At 45.8% G+C, this 23,497-nt stretch overlaps 1 protein-coding gene across 19 annotated transcripts in view; it reads left to right on the top strand.

Annotated features, from left to right (window-relative positions):
- The window catches only part of RANBP17 (RAN binding protein 17), a 368,523-nt gene extending 346,878 nt beyond the window's left edge, over positions 1-21,645 (top strand). For 15 of the 19 annotated variants that reach the window (XR_015148584.1, XR_015148583.1, XR_015148579.1 and 12 more), the window contains 3 exons: positions 17,158-17,256; positions 19,127-19,254; positions 21,228-21,645. Coding sequence is in view for 11 of the 19 variants with exons in the window: in XM_086361108.1 (XP_086217234.1) it covers positions 17,158-17,256; positions 19,127-19,254; positions 21,228-21,318 (318 nt within the window). In the remaining 8 variants the exon portion in view is untranslated. The remainder of the gene's footprint in view (positions 1-17,157; positions 17,257-19,126; positions 19,255-21,227) is intronic. The other 4 variants (XR_015148578.1, XM_086361112.1, XM_086361109.1 and 1 more) reach the window with 1 other exon arrangement.
- Positions 21,646-23,497: the final 1,852 nt, after the last annotated feature.

Below are 23,497 nucleotides of genomic sequence, written 5' to 3'. Positions count from 1 at the left end.
TAAGAGTGTTGGAGCTTCACTGCTACCACATAGGAATTCCATGTTTACATTTCTGAGAATGAAAAATTAGCTACAATGTGCTTTTTCAAGCTCCCATTTTCTGGGGCTGTGATATTTAAGTACCTTAGTTCTGTACCAGTGTATGATTTGAAGAGTTTGATTTTAAGACTTTTAATATTAAAATACATAATAAAATTTTATTATCTAATTACAAGAGGGTTTAGCCTCTTATTAAAGTTGCTAAATCAGGCCTGGATTAGCATCATAATGGCACAGTTTGACATGGAGTACTCAAAAGTCAAGTTCGAGGGAAGGGATGGGGTTTTTTTGTCGTCGTTGTTTTGGGGGGTTTTCTCCTATGCCTGCCTCTTGCACAAAATAACAAGGGTGAAATGCATGTATGGAAACAAACAAGGAGCGATTTGGTACGCTGGAGAAGGAGTGGAGGTGTCCGCCCAGGATGGTACCCTTAGGCGAGGCAGCTGGTGTGTGTAGTCTTTTGTTTATCTGCTGCTGGTTTATGTAGCCTTTAGGCCGGCACCAGAGACAATCACTCCTGCAGGGTCAGCTGCTGGTCAGAAGCAGAGTAAGGGCAGACTGTGCGTTCAGTGCCGGCCGCGCTTGCTGCACAGCTGGCACCTGCTGCTGGTGCGCAGCGGGAAGGTGAAAGGTCAAGGAGGCAGTTGCCCAAAACTCAAGAATGGCTTGAGGGGACTTGCAGATTAATCTGCTTTATTAACTTCTGTATATTAGATAACTATTGCTATGAATGACAGTACATCTTTTTGAATAAGTCGCATCTCTTTCTCTTTTAAATTAGCTTTTGAGTAATGAATATTAAATAGAAAGCATTTTCAGGGGTAATTAAATGAAAACAGAACGATGTCATTTTACAATTATATTTGTGTGTTTATAGAATAGGGGAATTACAGTGTTTTCCAAGGAGCTAAAAAAAGAAGAGCCAGCTTCACAAAGAAGAATTTGAAATAAATAAGTTACACATCCATTAGCCTTTGTGTTTAAACTGAAAAAAATATGATGTACTTTGTGACTTAACATAGAGTCATTGGGTGCCAGTGGCTTGATTTGGCATTCCCAGGGGCTCCAAGTGTTTTCTTTATGAATTGAAGTGACTGCAATCTGTCAGTGTTCTTTTATCTACAGTTTAGTGCAGTTTTACTAGTATTCTGCAGCAAATGTTCTCAGAATAGCAGAAATGTAGTAAAAAATGAACAACCACCATTCCTTTTCCTTCACACCCATGGAAAGCAGATAGCATTTCATGAGGAAAACAGGTTTAGCCCAGTGATTATTAGATATGCTTTGTAAGATCTCTCACTCGGCATGGCAAATGGCAGACAAGATAGTTTTTAGCCCCTCCATTAATAGTGATTGGCACAATTATCTCTTATTGTAAATTAACACAAAAAAGAGTTCACTGAAATGCATTCTTTTTTAAAGCCTCTCCAAGGAAAATTTCTTAATTCATAGATTAAATACTGACACTAACTCTGGAAAAGCGTTTAACAATCTATTTCTAAAAGGATGATTCTTTTTCTTCTAACTCTCAGTGATTTTTTGTTTTGTTTTGTATTTTGAAGAATTCATAGGAAAAGAAAGCATAGCAGATGACATCTGTCTTTTTTATGCGAATACAGCACAGGTAGTAACATTTATCCATATTTCACAAATGGAAGAAATTTTGGATTTCATTTGTAACTCCCAAGTTTTGACACAAGTTCAATCTTCCTGCTCTGAGCTGTGTTTCTATGACATGTGAAGATGACACCTGAGGTCGTCTTACTGTGTCACATCCAGGCCAACCCAGGGCTCACCAGAAGGATCCTAAACTTGTATGGGCATCACAGAGGAGCAGACTCCCTTGGCCAAAAAAGATTGGGTTAGGATTATTTCCACATCCTTCCACTCCAAAGCAGAAGAATCTTTACACCCACTCCTTAAAGATTTAGCCTTCTCCTCCATCATGTAACAGAAGTCTTATTTACTGCAGGGTTGCTAGAACCAGAGAGGTCACCATAGAAGGGCAACCTCAGATTCAAAGAAAAGTTTAATGATTATGATGAAAAAGAAGTAGAAATAATTATTATATGCTTGGTTTTTTTTTTTTTATATGCTTGGTTTTTATGTTAAGTGCTTTATATATATATTAATATATACACACACACATATATACACATATATATTCCAGTGTGTGTGTGTGTGTGTTTCTGTTTGTCTCATTACTCTGTGAGGCGTATATTTTTATCTCCACTTTATGTTCAAAATACTGTAATTGCAGCTCTAGCAGTTCACCCAATACCACACAACGAATAAGTAGCAGAACCTCTGCTCTTAACCACTATACCATATAACTTTTAAATGGCCTGGAAACAGGCTTGAGAGGGATGTAGGATAAGCAAGGGGAGGCACACACGTTCATTCATAAATTCTTAACTGAGCCAAGGGCTCCTTTCTTTGAGTACTGATTGGACGAGAGGGAAACACTTGACCCAAACTGGCTCATCTTCCCTGGATTTAGAAACTAGCATTTAAAAGATAATGGTCAGCCTCAGCTGAATTGAAAACTTGAAAATTCAAGAGCCGTGGGGCAGCCATTCCCTGCCGTATGCTCATGGAGGTAGCCAGTCTGCAGCAAGAGAAAAGAGCCGCCAACATGACGGAAGGATCTGCAGAAGCCAGGCAGGCCCACAGAGAGAGACTGAGAGAGAACCCCCCAGAGTGCTTGTCCCAGTCCCAAGCCCTTGAGAGGCCTGACTGCACTGCCTAGTGTAGGGCCCGGAAGTCACCCCTTTTATCTGAAGTAGTCACTATCTGCATAGTGAAAGGGCCCTTGACTTGGAAGTTGTGAGGGCAGAATGAACCCATGAGTACAGACTCACCTAGCACAGAGAAGGTATTCAATAAATGTGTAAAAGTAGCTTCATTTTGAAAAATAATACATAGATACTACTTTTTAATGTTCCCATCCTTGTCCATTTCCCTAGTGTTCATAATTATAAATGTGAAAAATATCCTTTCCAAGAAATCCCAAGCCCAAGACTTCATTTCACAAGATGATTTGATTTTAAGGCCATGACTTAAGCCAGAGTACCTGCATCTTCCTAGTCCCATCTGTGTTCTGCTTTTGTTAGAGTTCTTTCTGTGAATGAGAGTTCCAGACTCACTGGACTGGATGGGGGCATGGTGTGATGTGGATTTTACTCATGGGTCCAATCTGACTTTTTCTCACTTGTTCTTTCTGTAAGCTCCAAGCCTTACCTTGCAATGGCAAGAATGAAAAGAAACTCCGTAACTCTTTCCATGTGTATATTGTCTTCATACCTAATGTCTCTCCGGATTCTCACAACAACCCTAATGTGTTCAGTTCAGTTCAGTCACTCAGTTGTGTCCGACTCTTTGCAACCCCATGGACAGCAGCACGCCAGGCTTCCCTGTCCATCACCAACTCCCAGAGTTTGCTCAAACTCATGTCCATTGCATCAGTGATGCCATCCAACCATCTCATCCTCTGTCGTCCCCTTCTCCTCCCGCCTCCAGTCTTTCCCAGCATCAGGGTCTTTTCCAATGAGTCAGCTCTTCGCATCAGGTGGCCAAAGTATTGGAGTTTCAGCTTCAGCATCAGTCCTTCCAGTGAGTATTCAGGACTGATTTCCTTTAGGATGGACTAATGGGTAGATAGGGCCAATACGAATACTTTTTAATTTGAGAGGGATAGATACATGAACAAATTCAATCCCACAGTACCTGTATGGATAAAGTATGCATTGGTTCAGAGAGGTGAAATGGAGTCATCCCCATCAGTCCAGTGGTTAAGACTCCACCTTTCAATGCAGGGGGTACGGGTTTGGTCCCTAGTCAGGGACCCACATGCCATGGGATGTGGACAAAAAGTACGAACATAACAAAACAGAGGGACAAAATAACTTGCCCAAAGACAGAGCCACTAAATAACAGTGCTTGGAATATAACTTGGGGCTTCCCACTGGCTCTGGTAGTAAAGAACCCAACTACCAATACAGGAGATGTAAGAGACATAGGTTTGATCCCTGGGTCAGGAAGACCCCCTGAAGGAGGGCATGGCAACCCACTCCAGTATTCTTGCCTGGAGAATCCCCATGGATAGAGGAGCCTGGAGGGCTATAGTCTATAGGGTCTCAAAGGGTTGGCCCTGACTGAAGCCACGTAGCACTCACGCACACACAGAACACAAGGCTTTTTTGTCTCTAGGTTTTACGGTTTCCGCCGTACGAGAACCTCCCGGGGCCTTAACCTCCTCTCATCCCTGGCATTTCTTGTTACTCCTTCAGCCTTATTCAAGGGTAACAGAGCTTCCCCCGCCTTCATTCCTCTTAGTGGCACTGTGCGTGCTACGAGAAACTCTTTTGAATTTCTTGAAAGAATGGCACAGTATGATGTTTAATGATGGCATAATTTATTCATTTTACAGTTATTGCCGATTTTTCACATAGCACTTGAAGGGTAAATTATGTGAAATTTTCTCAAAGTATATTAATGTGCTGGAGCGGTGACTTCAACCTTCGTATTCATTTGTCTTTAACTCTTGGAAACTTTTAACTATCAGTGGCCATTTTTGCAGCAGTGAGTTCATATGGTATGTCAAGGAAGACTTATTTGGTTGACTTGAAGAACAAGGTAAAGGTAACCTGCTTCTCTGGCCCTTCATGAGATAATGTGGCTTTGTGTGCTTTGCAACCCAGAAGAACTCTTGCATGTTAATTCTGTATCCCTTGCCATGCTTAGGAAAATACAGATGTAACTGCTTTCAGACCAATGAAAATCCATCCTCCTTTCAGAGCTGTTTAATTGTAAATTCTGTATTTGTTGAGGACTTTCTACTTTACAACAATCAAAGCAGAAAGATTTTGTAGTCAGTAGACCTGGTTTTGAATATCAGTTTTCCTACTTCCTAAAAAAAAGCAAGAGCGTTCCAGAAAAACATCTATTTCTGCTTTATTTACTATGCCATAGCCTTTGACTGTGTGGATCACAATAAACTGTGGAAAATTCTGAAAGAGATGGGAATACCAGACCACCTGACCTGCCTCTTGAGAAATCTGTATGCAGGTCAGGAAGCAACAGTTAGAACTGGACATGGAACAACAGACTGGTTCCAAATAGGAAAAGGAGTACCTCAAGGCTATATATTGTCACCCTGCTTATTCAACTTCTATGCAGAGTATATCATGAGAAATCCTGGGCTGGAAGAAGCACAAGCTGAAATCAAGATTGCCAGGAGAAATATCAATAACCTCAGATATGCAGATGACACCACCCTTATGGCAGAAAGTGAAGAGGAACTATAAAAAGTCTCTTGATGAAAGTGAAAGAAGAGAGTGAAAAAGTTGGCTTAAAACTCAACATTCAGAAAACGAAGATCATGGCATCTGGTCCCATCACTTCATAGGAAATAGATGGGGAAACAGTGGAAACAGTGTCAGATTTTATTTTGAGGGGCTCCAAAATCACTGCAGGTGGTGACTGCAGCCATGAAATTAAAAGATGCTTACTCCTTGGAAGAAAAGTTATGACCAACCTAGATAGCATATTCAAAAGCAGAGACATTACTTTGCCTAGGCAAGGCTATGGTTTTTCCAGTGGTCATGTATGGATGTGAAAGTTGGACTGTGAAGAAAGCTGAGCGCTGAAGAATTGATGCTTTTGAACTGTGTTGTTGGAGAAGACTCTTGAGAGTCCCTTGGACTGCAAGGAGATCCAGCCAGTCCATTCTGAAGGAGATCAGCCCTGGGATTTCTTTGGAAGGAATGATGCTGAAGCTGAAACTCCAGTACTTTGGCCATCTCTTGCGAAGAGTCTTGGAAAAGACTCTGATGCTGGGAGAGATTGGGGGCAGGAGGAGAAGGGGACGACAGAGGATGAGATGGCTGGATGGCATCACTGACTCGATGGACGTGAGTCTGAGTGAACTCCAGGAGTTGGTGATGGACAGGGAGGCCTGGTGTGCTGTGATTCATGGGGTTGCAAGGAGTCGGACACGACTGAGTGACTGAACTGAACTGAACTGAACTGTGTCCTTGCAATAGCTTCCTCACCTCTTTGAGGATAGCAGCACCGCAGCCAGGGGGATTCTATACCTTGTGTGGAGTAGCCCCTGGATCAAGTGGCTGAAGTGCTCCTTGCTGTGGTCTCATGCCCAGACTCCCCAGACTCCCCAGAACTCAGATGTCTCCCACTGCATCGCTCCTTCAGCCATCTGTTACTCCATAACCTGGAACATCAGTATCATGGAAAGGAAAAACAAAAACATTCAAGCACATATTTAGTTGCAGTCACGTGAATATCGAATGCCAAGAAGGAGGAGTGATAGAAGTACCAGGCCTGAAGAGGAATCTCTTAGGCCCCAGAGAGACCCAGCACAGGAGAGCACTAAGCAGGGGCTCCGTTGACGCCCGTGTGTCATGTGGCAGCTCGCTTAGACAGGACAAGGAGGATCCTCTCAGGCAACCAAGAGCGCCAGTGAGAGCTGAGTGCACTGATTTCTCTGTGACCCTTAAGATGGGAAGGAAACAACTTGATGGGTGGGCAATACGAGATGAATAAATACTTAGGCTGCATGAGCTCTCTACGGCCACAGGGACCACGTTTTATTCAGTTCTGTACCACAGTGCTTGACACACAGTAGGAGTTCAGTAATTCTTTGAGCAATGAATAAGTCTAAGAAATGAAGAGGAGGGGAGAAAAGAAGGAAGGAGAGGTCTCCAGCACAGTACCTGACACATAATAAGTACCCCTCACAGATGTGTTGCATGTGGGCACCTAGCACGTAAGAGTCAATAATAGAATGTTCCTGGCTGGAAATGTATGCAGGTGAAACAAGCAGATAACGAGGCATTTAGAGCTTCTCTAGAGGCCTGGCTTGTTTTGGAGTTTGTACTTTAAGGGAGAAGTTCCACCCTCAGCAGATGGTGAACTGTTCTTATCCCACCAAGGGAGCAAGCCCTCCCTCCCCGACCCCGTCTTCCTCCCAAGCCCCCTGCATTACCAAGAGGCTGGAAGCAAATTGACAGAAACCTGAAGGAAAGTAACTCAAGTGATTTAGGAGAATGGAAAGTCTGGCTTATGGGCCCAGATTAAAGAAGCTAAATATGTATAGCCTGCCTAAGTGACAACTAAATGGGGCATTTGATAAGTCTATAAATACTCGGAAGATGTAAATGCCAAGGAGGAAAGGGAATTACTTAGCATGGCACAATGGAGTATTGGCATAATGGGATAATATTAAGAAAGAGAAGATGAAGGCTGAACATCAATAAAAAGCTTCCTGACAAGGAGAACCATTCCTGACAGGGGACACTATTAAGTTATGTGCTGTGGGCCAAGGGAAGTAATGGCAGTGCCATTTCTCAGGATGCTGGCAACAGAGCCAACAGGACTGGGGCCGAGATGTGTCCTTACTGGGGCCAAGCAGGTAGCCTTCTGTGTCTGTGGCCCCCCGATCCTAGAAGAGGAAAGAACTGCATCTTCTTGGGAGACCTCAGATGGCTCAGCCTCCTAAAGGGCCGCACCATTTTCCCTTCCACATGAGTGCGTGGAAGGGTCAGTCAACTTAAAGAGTACCCCATTTCCTGCAAGCTAAAGCCCACATTCTCTAGCACACAGGACAAGGCCCTTCACATCAGACCCCTGCCTACCTCACCAGCCTCCTCTGCCACCACCACTCCACACACACCCTCTCAGTGGCCCTCCCACAGAGCTGCTCGTCATTCCCCAGACACTTCTGCAAGCCTTTGCACCTGCTCGCCCTTCTTCCCGCTTGACTACCTTATTCTCTACAGCAGGTTGAAATGTCCTCGGTGAAGCCTTCCCTGCCTCGGCAGGGTTCGCCCCCTCTTCTGGCCTCTGAGAGCCTCCTGTGCAGGCGTCTGTCTGTGGCACTTGCTATACTGCGCTGTCACAAACAGCATGTTGCCTCGCCTCCCTGGGCCCTTTGGAGGCTAGGACTGTGCCTCGTTCACCTGTGCGTCCTCAGGGTCTGACAGAGCCTGGCATGAAGCCGGTGGCAGTGAAGTCTGACTGCATCAAGGAACGAGGTTCTCTTCCCAGCACTGTCAGTCACTGTCGTCCTTTAGCCTCCCTGTGTAATTATTAGGATAAAAGAGCTTCCAAATTTCAGTAACATCTCTAAATCATCTCTCCAAACGCTTGGCCAGCAGTCTCTATGCCAGTTCAACATCTATAAATAAAAACTTCAAATCTGAAAGACAGCATGCCATCCTCGATGGTTTAAACATTAAACTCTAATGGAAAATGCTTCTGTGGGCCAAGTGAATTTTCCCAAAAAAGACTGTTTTCTCCTCACACAAAATCATTTGAACATGTTGGTAAAATAACCCTCCACTGTTGGTTATAGAGATTCTTAGGTCCATGTAACCAGATCCCTTAAGGAAGTCAGGGAGGATATAGTGGCAGATGAAAGGCAATGCAACTGTGAACACTGTTCACACTGTGCACTGTCCTGTAAGGACAGTGTGTTCATTATGAAGCACAATATTCCCTGCACTCTGCTTGGAGGACGGCTTGAGATGCCCTCATGTCATTATGCCTTATGCTGTTCTGTTGTGAAATATGATATTCATTGGGAAATGTTGTGATGACTGTTCAATAAAGCAGCATGCTGTTTCCCGCTCCCTTTTTTTTGATTTTGCATGGCCTCAGTTAGAGTATTTTACCACTGAATATTAAATATAAACGTGCTTGTTGTCATCTCTGCCGTGTGGTGTGGGCGCTGGGTGGAGTTCGTGTCACTGCTCCTAACCCCACGAGCTCCCTGTGGGACCATGGGTCTGCCACCCTGCACCACACACAGCCCTGCCGGGGCACTCCAGTGTCCAGCCCCTTCTCTCACAGGCAGTCTGGAATCCGAGGCCATGTTCTCAAAGCTCTGAATCAACCTGTGGCTTCAGTATCAGGTTGTATTTCTTGGAAAGATTTCTTTAGCTGGGCAGAAAATGGGATAAGCAGTCGAGGATTCTGACCGCTTCTCTCCATCTCCGAGGCCCTCCTCCTTTCTCCTCTGGGCTTGCGCAGTAGTGTCTAAACACGTTGCCCTGCCTCCAGCAGCTCCCCAGCATTGCTGTCCCGCAGTTTCCCATCAGTTTTGTTCTAAATCACAGACCTAAGCATTATTCAGAAGTCCTTTGAAGACTACCCTGTTCATACTGGCCCAAACTGGCTTCTTCATGCAGCATGACACCGAAGGCCTTTCGCAGCCTGGACTCAGCCCAGTCTTCTCCTACCCCCAGTTGTGTTCCTTTCCACTCGAAAGAAGGTCTCTCTGAAAAGCCTGCTACACAGAGCCTGATTATTCCTCAGATACACCAAGCCCTGTCTCCTCTGCCTTTGCTCGTTTTATTTTCTCTTCCTGAGGTATCCTTCTTTCCCAATGATGCTATATGTATCTTTTAAGAGTCCAGTTAAATAATTAGCTCTCCTGTGAAGACAGGCTCATCTTTTTAGACAGGAAACATAGCACGTACGCCTTTGTTAGTCTCTCTTGAGCTTACACGTTTGCTCATTTGGAGACCCCCAGAGGCTTGTGTAGGACGTTTGAGGTTCTATGATTGTAAGGCAGTCATTCAAACAGTATACCATGAACTGGAAATGACAGTGGCACTTGGAAAAAACTAGAGGAAAATGGCTCTGGAGTTGAAAGCTATTCCTCTCCATACAGATCCTCCAAGCATTCCTACCTAGAGGATGTTTTTGACAAATGATGCTTAATTTTTACATCAAATCAAAAAATTTTCTGTTTGATGTTGGCAAGAGAAGAGTGAGAAAGAGTTTCCCAAATAGTGCTGAGTGGCAAACCCTGCAGCCTCCCAGTGCCCCAGGTTTTCTGGTTTTATTTTAATGCAGCAAGCTGCTTTATGAGATCTGCAGCTACTTGAAATATGATTTACTACCAGTAAAAAGTTTCAAATGGATAATGAAGATTCAAGAATGAGACTCACAGTGTAGTGTAGTCAATTTTGTTGCTCTTGCTCTCCAGTACATCTCTGCCATTGAACTGAATTATTTATTGTAATTTATTTCAACCATGGAAAATAAAACTCTTTTCATTGTGATGTGCACTGTAACATTCAGAATAGACACATCGCAGGCAGTACTCTCAATTAATTCATCCTGAAGTTTGATTCCAACTTTATCTTCTTTCTTATAAGCTAGGAGACTGGCAGATAATTCTTTCCCCAATAAACTATGATTAAAACGAATGTTTTGAGAACCAAGGGTGATGTTGGTAATGGGGAAAATGGAAACAACAGCAAAACTAGGTTGTGTATGTCCTTAGATTTTACTGTGGACGGAAGGGGTTTTTTAATATTCTAGGCAATTTATCACTTGGAGAAAATACATCCCTGAACTTTCTGTAAGGAGGGGGTGGAGGAGGAGGTGCTCTGCATTTGGATTCAGAACCATGCAATGCTAATGTGACCAAAGCCAGCTGAGCTAACCAGTCCTGTAGTTAAAAAAAAAAAAAAAAAAAAAGGCAAGCTAGCATTGTACAAAGGCCAAGAGGCAGAACTCCCAAATGATTTTTCAGAGGAGAATGGGTCACCTATGTAATTGATTGCAATCTTGTTGCTTTGAAAAAGAGACTTAGCTCATACATTTCATTTGCTTTTTTTTTTTTTTTTTTCATTTAAAGTGCTCAACAGTTGTTTCTATTATGAGGCTGCAAAGACCCTAAGAGAACTTAGGAACGTGCTTAATGTGTACACATACTAAAAGATTTAATGTAAATCTTTGGGTGGTTGGGCTTCGTTAATCCAGGCAGAAGAACATTTGCTTGTTTGTCCATCACTTTCATTTCTCATAACATTCCACTAATGTCACATTGGTAGACAGCAAATGAAGAAACAATTGATTCCTTTTCCCTAAAGATGACTAGTATCTAATTTGAGGAGGATCACATTTCAATATTTGCTGCGCACATGGCCTCAATAACAGCACTTGGTAATGACAGCAACTCCCTTACTTCCACAAGCCCTGAAAAACTGGAAGCGTTTCCCCCTTCAGAACATTCAGATTCTTCCAGACCCTGGGTCTTCAGCCAGGGCATGGGGCTGTGGGAGAGAGGCCAAGGGCTTCTCTGCTTTTTCCGGTTCTGCTGCACTGTCGTTTTTGTTCTGTGGTTATTGCTGTTGCTGCGGCCAGCCGTCCTCCTCCTCTCCCACCTGGCCTTCCCGAAGTTACAGGTGCCGGAGGATTCCCGAGAGTCAGGAGCTTCCCTCAAGTGTTCGCTGCATTTATCAGGTGTTCCTCAAAATGTCAGCAACTCATTACCTCAAAATCAAAGGCAACCTAGCTTGGCCTGCAGTACACGTAATTTCATATCCTACCCCCCTGCTTATTATTGCCCCCCACCCAGCAGATTAAGGCACCCTGTTCTACAGACACACCCTCCTGGGCACAGCCCTGATCAGCCTGGCCTTGTCCTCCTCTCTCTGGCCCTGCCTAGTCTCAGTACAGAGATGCTTCGTCTTGCTCTCTCTTTCCTTTGGTCTGTCCTTTTGTCTTAAGGGCTTCCCTGGTGGCTCAGATGGTAAAGAATCTGCCTGCAATGCGGGAGACTCGGGTTCCATCCCTGGGTAGGGAAGATCCCTTGGGGAAGGGAAGGGCAACCCACTTGAGCATTCTTGCCTGGGAAATCCCCATGGACAGAGAGCCCGGAGGGCTACAGTCCATGGGGTCGCAAAGAGTCAGACACAACACTTTCACTTTCTTTTGTCTAAACCAAAGCTGCCTTCTCAGGCCCTCCTTCCACCACCTTTTGGAAAAGACAAATAAATTACTCTTGTCCCATTCCCATTTCCCTGATCAACAGGCAGCAAAGTTGCAGTGTAAGTAAAATGTCATGCAGCCCTGAACCAAGAGAGAGGGGGGAAAGCTGAGGCTCCCTGAATACAGAAGGATTTGATCCCTGTCGGTCAGAGTTCCTATCATCACTGCACGTTCAGTGCTCTTTCTGAATTGGATGGGGAGTAAGAGAGAGGAGTTTGAGAGGAGTTTCTTAGATTTTGTGGAATATTTTTTAGTTTTATCAATATACCCAAAGAATATTAACAATGAAAAATGTTCACTCTATAGAGAGTATTTTAAATTGAAGAAAATTAGTTTAATTTCCTAATCCTTTCTCCTATGTTTATTTAAATTGCTATATACCTGGGTAGGAGTGAAACCAATGGTTCAATGGACCATTTTCCAGAGACAATCTATTAATTATGTCTACTGCTGTTCATCTTGAGAGGCTGAAGTTATGGTATCCAGACTTATAAAAACGCTAGGTGGGAGGCAAGAAGGTCTCCTGCCGACTCACCAGGAACCCCTTCCCTGGATTCTAATCACAGGGGCTTCAGTAGCTGTCTGACTCCTGAGCAAGTGGTCGAGTGGCCAAACAGGACACACACGTGGGCAGCACGTCTGGGAGGCCCTCTGAGGGTGGGCGAAGGAGCCATGGCCACTCATACAGGCCTGGCCCTGCCCACGGGCAGCCTCAGAGTGGCAGGCAGCAGCCTCTGGACTTGGGCAGACCTGTGCACGGGCCCTGGTTCCACGTCACATCATGGCAGCTGATAGCTGTGATGCCTGGAGCAAGTCCCTGACTTGCTCAGGACTTCAGCTCCTTAGACTATGAAACGGGGATAATGTCTCCCTCAGGGTTAGCTGGGGGTTGCAGACAGTGTGTACCTGTGCCTCACAGAGTGCTGAGCACCCAGGGGCTTTCTGCAAACATATCTGTTCCTGTCCGGCAGAGAGAAACCTCATCAGGCACAGCTTACTCTTAGGTGGAAATGGCTGTCAGTAAGAAAGATGGTGCCTCAGCCTTTAGCCTCGGTGACCTAAAAGGCCCTAGAGATCTCGTCCAGGCAGCCGCTGGCTAGAGAAGCAACAGTGACTTAGAAGCACTCTCAGGCTCTGCACACAAAAGAAGAGCCTTGGAGACGAACAGTGTATTGATTTAGATATACACCAATTTCAGTTTTAGCCATGGGCTGAGGCCAGAACTTCTCTGTTTTCTGTACAGTTCCCTTTCAGCTCTTTAGCTCTTTATATTTTAGTTGATATTTCACTCATCCTTTCCCATTCTTTCATTTATTCATCTGTGCATTCATTCTGTCACCCAGTAGCTATTTTCCTGAGCTTCTGGTAGGTGCCAGATGCCACACAAAGCAGGAGGGGTACAGAGAAATGTCCCCCATGGTCCCAGAATGGTAGGAGGTCGCAGACCAATCTCCCTAACACCCCCTTGCAGTCATCACCCAGTACCCACTCGAGCCACAGCTCTCAGCCATCCTTCTCCTCCTAGCTTCTAGACCCATTGAACCTCCAATGTCCTTAGAGTACGTCCAGCACAAGCCACATCTGTGCTGACACCTCGTCAGCGTCTGCAGTGAGAGCCTGCTGGAGGGGGAGAGTGGGCCCGCGCGTGTGAACAGGCAAGTCCACTGTGCCTTGCGCTTGTGCTTTACTTCCCGTTTTAGGGCAGAAACGTAGGAGAGCTGAGGAGTGAACAGAGGTCCAGGTAACACAGCACTGCTTTGTTTTATTTTTCCAGGTCAGATATTCGTCGAGTAGCTTCATGTTTTATTTAGAAGGTTACAAGTTTTCAGAAGCACTATCACTCAAAATCCATACTAATACATGTGCCAGACCAAACAGAACTGATTTTTGTACTGTTTTCTATTTTAGCTTTTTTTTGGCTGCAGGAGGTAGAGGATATTGTTTTTACTTTTATTGCAACTCCCAGTGAGGTCAGATAATTGTGAGGAGAATATAATCTGGGTTATCTGTCCATAATCAAGACATGAAATTGGGTGCTTCCTGGAGCCATGAGATTCCACTGGGTCAGGCCGGGCGGGGCAACCATGGTGGGAGCGAAGGAGCACCAGCGATGACTGAGAACCTGTGAAGGAAGTCAGTCTTCACCGTGGCCCTGCAAAGCAGTTGTCATAATCTCTCGTTTTATATGTAAAGAAATAAAGCCTCAGAAAAGACAAACAACTTGACCAGCATCCCAGGTTACATACGTGGCAGGCCAGATTTGGCCTTAGTTCTGACTGGCTCCTGTCTGTCCCTACCAAACCAATGTTGGTTTTGCTTCACTGATAGAAATTTTCTACAAACTTAGCCCAAGCCTCTTGGGAAGGGCAGCACCTGAGACAGTGAGTTGTCTGCTTTTCCCAAGTGGTCCATTCCCTGGTTGGGCAGACTAGCTGCTTAGGATAATACAGTGGACAATGTGTATGCTCTTTGGACACAGGCTCTGGAGAATGTAGCCTGGGATGGGCCAGTTTGAGATGGCCATTCCAGCCATGCCTGTAGGTGGTGAGCAGAGGCTGGCAGAGTGAGGCCCGCTCCTGCGGCCCCCACATACTCAGCGCTGATGGTGCTTTGGACTCAGCGCAGGCTGGGGTGGGCTGCAGCAGAGCAGGCAAGAGCTCTGTCCTTTCAGTCTTGACTTGTTCCATCCATAACCATGAGAGATTCCACAGTACCTGGAGCAGGTACTTAAGCATTTCACCCAGGACTCTTCCATATGGGGGTGGGGGACCTTTCTCCAAAGGGATTTGCTACACTGATTGAATTGTTTCCCCATATCCTCTCAGATTATTAGAAAAAAGAACTGTGGAAATGAGTTGCCATGTCAATACCCTTTGAGTGGATTTGCTCACTAATTTCCATTTTTCCAGAAGAGTAAAAAAGGAAAAAAAGTCATCTGTTTTAGCCAACTTTATTTTTAGAAAAGTATTTTATTCAAACATCCCCTTACTTATTACAGACATAAATACATGCATTCAGACAAATGAATCCACGGGAGAACCGTATAAAGTAATTGGCACATCACTTCAGCATGCTTTGTCAGTTACCGGAGGACTTTGGTGCCTCTAACTTCCATCTTTTCCATTAACATACCCATTCCGCCTTCAGATTGTGAAGCCCGTAATATTTTAGGCTGTCTCCGCAGATCTGTTAGTTTTGCTTGTCAATTTAATTTGTGGCTCTCTGACTTTGGGTGGCTTGTTAGATTGTATACAGAAACACGTGATCTGCAAATGATGTCCAACATGCCAGCATAAGACCCAGCCTCTCCTCAGGACACTGGACACACCATAAATGTGCAATGGCAGCTTTCATTCACAGTCGGCCTGTCAGGATGATGACGATGACGTGTGGGACAGCAGCTGCTTAGAGCCCATCAGTGTTGTTTGTACATATATACCTTAAATGGGCTTCCCTGGTGGCTCAGGCGGTAAAGAATCCTCCTGTATTGCAGGAGACTCCTGGGTTCGATTCCTGGGTTGAGAAGATTCCCTGGAGGAGGGCATGGCAACCCACTCCAGTATTCTTGCCTGGAGAATCCCTATAGACAGAGGAGCCTGGCAGGCTACAGTCCATGGAGTCACAAAGAGTCAGACATGACTGAGCACACACTCACACACACCTTAAATGTTTATAACACTTTTCACTCTTTGCAGCACTTTTTATATCTACCATCTCATTTGATTCCCTGAGCTTCCTTGTACTGGATTATCATTTCCCTCTTTATGGGTAATGAAACTAAGACACAGAGAGAGAGAGGTTCCGTGCCTTGCCCAAGATCACAGGGTAAACTGGGTTGCAAAAAGGCCAGAGGACAAAGCCAGATGTCACCAAAGCCTAGTCAGGGGTGTTGTGTGTAGTAGACTCTGCCACATAATTGCTGTCTCCCCTGCCTTCCTTCAGGGAAAGGAGCTCTGAAGCAGTGAAACAGGAAGGACTGGAGATGAGGGGTCTAGTGTCCAAGAAGCAGGACCTGTAGCATCCGCTTCACATGGGCGACCAGAGCTTGCTTCATCGCTCTCTGCCAGGACTGCTGCAGCAGCCTCATCTCTGGCCTCCCTCCTGTTCTTTCACCTGCACAGTCCATGTGTCCCAGAGGGAGCTTTCCTAAGTACAGATCTGAGCATGTCTCTCTTTAGGTGCAAATGGCCAGATTCTCCATCGAGGTCTCCCAGCCTGTACTGAGGTCTTGCTTCTGGCCCACCTCTCTTCTCTCTACCACACTGCATTCCTTACCACTGCAAAACCCTCTGTGTTCTTGCCCAGTCTCCCTTTTTGCTGCTGTCTCTGCTTAGAACACATTTATGATGAACTCCATAACCGTGGCCTTCTCTATGGAGTCTTCCCTGATTCTCAAGGACCCAGAAGTGTCCATCTTCCCGCCGCTGACCCACAGCATCTTTGCCCAGCCCTGGTTCCTGTTACCTCTAAGGAGTAGTCTGTCCCAGGAAGCTTTTAGCTCCTCAAGAACAGAGGTTGTGGTAGATGTCTGTGTTCTCTTACCTCCTCCCAGGCATCTTGCAGACTTGGAATTTAAGAAAATGGATGAGTATGACATACAGGAGTAGGACTTTCTTGGTGGTTCAGTGGTTAAGACTTCGCCTTCCAATATAGAGGGTGTAGGTTCAATCCCTGGTCGGGGAGCTAAATCCCTCGTGCCTTGTGGCCTAAAACCAAAACAGCAAACAAATAATATTGTAACAAATTCAATAAAGATTTTAAAAAAATAAGCGATGTAGGAGTGAAGTGAGTAAATGAGTAAGTTTAGTGTATGAGGAACGAATGAAAAGATTTTTAACAGCCTGAGCCAGCAGGAACCGTGACTCCCAGGGTGACATGGGCTGGGTTCCCTTTCTCCATCTGCGTGAAGGGGTCATGGAGAGATGTGGCCCCTCTATAATTTGACCGTGTCTTTGGTGAAATGGGAGCCTCAACAGTGAGCTGAGCTTCTTGCTTGGTGACCCAGTAGAGAGGAAAGCACGTCTGGGTTGAGAGGCAGGAACTGATCCCCTTGGGCCTGTGGCCTCTGACTTCTCCCACCCAGAAGGTTCTCACCACATGTTTCAGTAGGGGCAACTCTTCCTCAGGGAGCTGAGAGTCTTTGCCAAGAGTTCCCATAGGCAGCAGTATAGGCTTCCAGAGTCAAAGCTGTTTGTCCAGCAAGTGCCCTCATGGCTGGTGGCCGGATGTGGTGGGCAGCAGGTGAGCACACAGAAGGCCTGGGGTTGGGGCAATCTCAAGCCAGGGCGCCAGTGTCATCATGTGACTCTCTTATAGATGATGTCCGTCCTCATGAACACCATTGTCTTTGAAGACTGTCGGAACCAGTGGTCAGTGTCCAGGCCTCTCCTGGGGCTCATCCTGCTCAATGAGAAGGTGAGTGTGGCTGCCGGGAGGTCCCCAGGAGGCAACCGCAGGAGGAGGGTGCAGCCAGACACCAGGCCAGGCTGTGAGAGAGACGGGGGCCAGCTGAGCGTGAGCGGGCACCTTGAGCACCCAGGACAAGGCCGTATTCCCCCAGAAGGCCCTTCCCCAGGGCCCTCAGATCTCCTTCAGCTAAGTGGACACCTCAGGCTAGCTTTTCTGGAACCCAGAGCCCCCACACTGGGCAGGTGGTTAGCTCAGCAGTGCTTCCAGCTCACCCTCACTCCCTTCCCTGCTCCAGGAGATGCTGGGCAACAATCTCTTTTGCCCTTTCCTGGGCCTCCTTCCTGATGCCCATTGACCACTGCCCTCAATGGTAGCAGTCCCCCGAATACAGAGGCAGCACCCTCTATCCAGGACGTGCGTCTCTAGCCCTTGAGTGCACGCACCACTCTGGGCTGCCTCCCAGGTTCTCCAGCTTCCCCTTGAACCCACCCCTGGCTCCCCAGCAGTCAGTAGGAACAGTGCATTACTGCTCGGGAGAATGAATTGTCTATACAATCAGAGAGTACTGGGGAAAAGACAGTGAGATTAGAGACAGCCGCATACATTAAAATTCAAACTGAAATCCCAGCCTTGGAAGGAAACTAATAGAAGAAGAAAATATATCAAAAAGAGAAGAGCTGTCTCATCATTCACCTGTGCTGAAGTATCCAATTTTAGCCACATTCAATAGCACTGTCATTCATCTTCCCTCGGTGTTATTGTGATTTAAATCCAAGCTCTATAAAAGAGAGCAGTTCTTTTAAAATGATTGAGAGGGAATAAGGGCAAATTCAGTGTTTAGAAAAAGCTTATGACATCACAATATTATACTTTACTGATGGAGGCAATATTTCATGGTTTGGGATGAAAAACTAATAATTTTCTATTTGGTGTGAGTCACTGCATCATTATAAAAGGGAAAAATAAGTAGTTTTGTGCATTCCCAATCTTGTTCAGGAAGACATTGTGGTTTAAGTATAATGCTTCTGATATATAGTATTTAAGTATTAGTCTGACTACATATTAATTATGTGTGTTTTTGATGTGAGCTGTTTTAATGTATGATGAAAATTAAATATCATGCTGTTTGGGCCTGGAAGGATAAACACATGACTAGCAAAATGTCGTCTTTGTGCTGAAATTAGGCTGTTTCCGATGATTAGGGGCTGCTGTTAGTGTGAGAGTGTGTGTGTAAAAGCCCACAGTCGTCAGCGGAGAGAAAAGGGCTGTGCGGTTCTTTGTGGCCAGGCGTGACGGGTTTTTCTTGGTGGCAGACAGCTCTCCCAGAACTAAGTGAGCACCTGAGGTGCCCTTCCTCAGCCGAACAGACCCGCCCTGACCCAGGAGTACAGAAGCTTGGGTGCACAGAGCCTGAGGCGGTTTGAGAGGCAGCTCACTGAAGCCTTGGGGGGCGGAGAAGCAGGAGGCAGGACCTGGGGCCTGGCCTCAGCTACCCAGGTGCTCCCTGGCTAAGTTCTTTCCTCACCCTAAGAGGCCGTTCCTCTTTCAGCCTTTCTGAGTGTTGAGAAGAGGAAGGCCTTTATGTGCTTGATCCCCCACCCAGGAGGCGAGGACTCCATCAGCCTAAATTGTTCTGTGGCAATAAAACAATTATAGCAAGAGATTTTATGAGAGGGGATAATACAGTTTATAGTCAGGAGCATCTCTATTGCTCTGGTTTTCTCTCGAGGCTTAATGTTCACAGTGGACCCAGACCAAAGCCCGTTTGAGAGTTAGGAGCCCTGAGCCCTTCAGAGCTGGTCTGGCCCCGCCCCCACAGCTTTCTTCAGGCCCAGTTTGGAGCCAGACCTCTGACACTTGTTCTGTCTCCCAACAGTATTTCGGTGAACTGAGGGCAGGTCTGATAAACAGCCAGCCTCTCCCCAAGCAGGAGGTCCTTGCCCAGTGCTTCAGGAACCTGATGGAAGGAGTGGAGCAGAACCTGTCTGTCAAGAACAGAGACAGGTGAGCGACGCCCAGTAGTCAGCGTCTCAGGGAGATGGATGTTCCAGGATTGCACTGAACACAGCTCACGCACTGATGTGGCTTTTCTATTACACCTTGTAATCCTCGGCTCAGTTTAGTTCCATCCAGTATGGGTATTTGCTTTCTTCCAAGCAGCATGCTAGGCACTGTAAAGGGTGCATGCACGCGTCCGTGCTAAGTTGTTTCAGTCGTGTCCAACTCTTTGCCACCCCATGGACGATAGCCCGCCAGGCTCCTCTGTCCATGGGATTCTCCAGGCAAGAATACTGGAGTGGGTTGCCATGCCCTCCTCCAGGGAATCCTCCCGACCAAGGGATTGAACCACATCTCCTGTGTCTCCTGCATTGCAGGCAGATTCTTCACCACTGAGCCACTGGGGAATAAAGTGCAACTTTTGCCCTTAAGCATTTTATAATCCCACAGAAAAAATAACTTATTGAAAGGTTAAAAGAAAGAAAGAGTTATAATTGCTATGAAGGACAAAGAAAGGCTTCCTGACATTTGAACAAACATGGACTTTGAGGTCAGACAGATTCCAATTTAAATTTTATTCCTTTATAAGCTGTGTGGCAGTGAGTAAGGCAGTCGACTTCTCTGATCCTCAGTTTTCTCACCAGTAAAAGAAAGATGGTGATAATTGGTTGTGACATTTAAATGACAGAATATAGTCAACGTGGTGCCTAGGACATAGAATAAACAGTGAGTGAGTAAGTAGTTCCTTCCTCTGTCTGACCTTTAGTTATGCGGTTGGTTTGGCAAGAACAGAGACAGGTAGGCTGCCCGTGAGGTCTTGATGAGGAACACAGATGTCACCTGTGCTTGAATTCATTCATTCATTCATTTGTTCACAAAAGTTTGTTGCGAATCTGCTATGTGCCAGGCACTGGGGATACCAGTGGGGAACTAACAGTTCCAGGTTTTTTTGCCCTCATGGAGCTTCTAGTGGCAGAGACAGACATAATGAATGATGGAGAGAGAAAAATGTTTTCAGGGGAAAAAAAAATTCTTGCCCCATCCTTTTATAAAATGTGGTAGCATTCAAATGGTATGCAATTGAAATGCAAATTATTAATTGCCCCATAGCCACAGGCCAGAACCTGGGCTTTGATAATACAAGGCCAAGTCAGATGGACTCTGTGGACATGTTCCCTTCACTGCTTGTTCTGCGCCAAGATCCTCTGTCAGGCAAATAGGGGCAGCCTCCAGGTTAGGAGGAGAAGAGACTTAGTGAAGGAAGGGGAGGTGCCTTGCTAGATGCCCCAAGGGGGAAGTTGTTTCGCCCGAGGCTTGGGAGTTTGAGTACCACCTCCTGAGCGGCTCTGTGAGTCCCGTGTTTAGTGAGAGTACTAGCCAGCAAGGACGGTGTTCTCCACATGCCAGGCAGGATGCTGAGTGCTTAGGCACTGTCTCTCTTAACTCAGTCAATTCTTACTTCTCACAGTCCCATAAGGTAGCTGTCACATGGGGTACCAAGACCGAGGTTAAGTGTTCGTCTGAGACCACCCAGTTAAGAAGTAATAGAGTCAGGATCTGAGCCCAGGCGGTCTTACCCAGTGCCCCCTCTTTTGGCAGCACTGAGTTTGGTTTTCTCACCCACAAATGACGATCCTAATCACTTGCTCTGGGGAAGTCTTATGATGATTAAATGAATTTATATGTAAACACAACATAAGCTTTGGTTCTTTTCTTTATATTCGTTACTACCTATGTGTAATTCAACTTTTAAAAACAATTCTTAAATGGTATAACCGCAGAACACACCCCTCAGAATGATTAGTGTCTTTGCTGATAGCCCTCGTTCTCTGGAAGGGGAAGGGGAGGAGCTATAGTGGCCGTGGCATGGGAGGAGGGAGCTCAGCCAGGGCCCCTCCTGGGTCCTGAACCCCGCCACCAGGGGCTCACACAGCTTCAGCTTTGCCACTGCACTCAAGCCCTTCTTCCTCTTCCCACAGGTTCACCCAGAACCTCTCCGTCTTCAGAAGAGACATGGCCGAGGCCCTGCGTAGTGACGGCAGCACCGAGCCGCTGGACATGATGAGCTGACTGGACTTCTGCCCAAGTGCCGAGAGGCCTTCATCCAGAGACTCGTGGGTCTGGATCCCAGGAGAGTGATGTTGGCTAGCCCAGGAGAATCTATTTTTCAAAACAAACAAACAACAACAAAAACCCTACCTTTTTATAAGTCTGGCCTAATTATAAGAATTTATAATAGTGCACAAACAATGTAAATTCAGCCTTTTCACTGAAAAAAGCAAAAGATGTGTTTTCAGTCTTTCTATATAATATTATTATCTTTGTTCTTATAATGCTCTGAAAGGGTGTAGAAACAATATTTAACCAAAGAACATAATAAACCAGGTTTGCGGCTCAGTGTTGACTAGTTAATGGCTCTGCGATCAAGGTGGTGAATTTGTGGGAGATGCAGCCTTCAATGTGGATCCCGGATTGAGACAAATACCATTTGAACCTGTTAAATTAGTAGTTTGTTATTAGTCTTGTCTGGAAAAGCAGTGTTGGAGCTCTGAGCTGTGGGCATTTCAAACGAGCCTGGGAGCTCTGTGAAGCATCCCACAGGACTGCACATAGACCTCTCTGCCTCAGCAGCGTCTGATAAAGTTGAGAGACAGTAACACAATTAAATGACTTACAAACAACGTTTGCTTTTCACTGGCATAAATCTGAAGTGGTTTAGTCTAGAAGAATTAAGCTGTGCAATTACTGCCTGCAGAGCTATTCCTTCAGAAGGAGTAGGTAGCCCCAGCAAGCAGTTCCGGGCGCTGCTAGCACCCAGTCCTTCTGCCTCCGTTTAATTTTTAAGAGAAGCTGCTGCTGCTGCTGCTGCTGCTAAGTCGCTTCGGTCATGTCCAACTCTGTGCGACCCCATAGACGGCAGCCCACCAGGCTCCCCCGTCCCTGGAATCCTCCAGGCAAGAACACTGGAGTGGGTTGCCATTTCCTTCTCCAATGCATGAAAGTGAAGAGTGAAAGTGAAGTCGCTCAGTCGTTTTCAACTCTTCACAACCCCATGGACTACAGCCCACCAGCCTCCTCCATCCATGGGATTTCCAGGCAAAAGTACTGGAGTGGGGTGCCATTGCCTTCTCCGTTAAGAGAAGCAGAGGCATCCAATTAAAATGTAGATTCAAAGCCACTTGCCTTCTTGAGCCACCCAAAACGGTTCTAGATGCTAAACTATAGATTTTCAGAGGGTGAGGAGCAGCTGGTTTTCATCTTGCCATAGAAACTCCTTTTACTGTGGGGGCTGCAACTCAACGCAAACTCAGGACAAGGAGAAGGCCTTTGCAACTTGTGATGGATGGTAACTAGGCTATTAATTTGAGATTGTCACTGTCAGATGGCTTTGGTATCTCACTGCTCTGTCTTCATGGTTCAGGCTTATAATAAATATTATTCCCTTTATTTCTGATAAGACATGAAAGGTTGGCCTTACTGTTGAAGAGGTAAATCCGCAGGCTCCTTTTATAATCTCATTTCTCAGACTAGTTATTTCTTGAAATTTTTCTTGATAGTTGAGTTTTATAACAGGCTTGTCACATAAAAGCAAAGTTACCCAAGTGTATCTAAAAATTTGTCTTCCATATGTGAACTCAGGAAGTCAGGGAAAAGTGTGTTCTAAGTAGGGTTATTTCTGGTATCTAAGAGAGAAGTAAGCCTCAGCCTTACACTGTGTTTCATTATCAGTAGGATAAATAATTTTCCATGAGAAGGCAAATTCTGAACTTCATAAAACTTAACTTTTTAGAGAAATCTGATTTGAGAATTTTCTCTTTCTCGGGGGCTAATTACTGCATACTACCCATCCCAAAAAAATCCTTCATAGAAAGCCTGTCCCATTCTGGGACTTTTTTTTTTTAAGTTCAAGACCTGGGAGTTCCCTGGTGGCCTAGTTGTTAGGATTCTGGGCTTCCACTGCCATGGCCCAGGTTCAATCCCTGGTCAGGGAGCTGTGATCCCACAAGCTGTGGGGCGTGGCCTAAATAAATAAACAATAAAATGTTCCAAGACCTAAAAGCACCATGTCATTTGCATTAAAACGGTCACAAGAGAATCACCGTGTGCGCTTGCTTTTCTTGACCACGCCCCCAGAGGCTGCCTGGTGGCTTCTCAGCAGCCCGGGGCTCTGTCACAGCCTTGGAGGCCCGCTGGGGAGGAGGACTTGTCAGGCCCGCCCACCCCACCTCAGCAGGGCCTGCTCACAGCG

Source organism: Bos grunniens, chromosome 20, assembly GCF_055505025.1.
Source record: "Bos grunniens cultivar Pamir isolate PY7600 chromosome 20, Bosgru_T2T1.0, whole genome shotgun sequence".
Lineage (NCBI taxonomy): Eukaryota > Metazoa > Chordata > Mammalia > Artiodactyla > Bovidae > Bos > Bos grunniens.
This window is presented reverse-complemented; position numbering and strand designations above follow the sequence as displayed.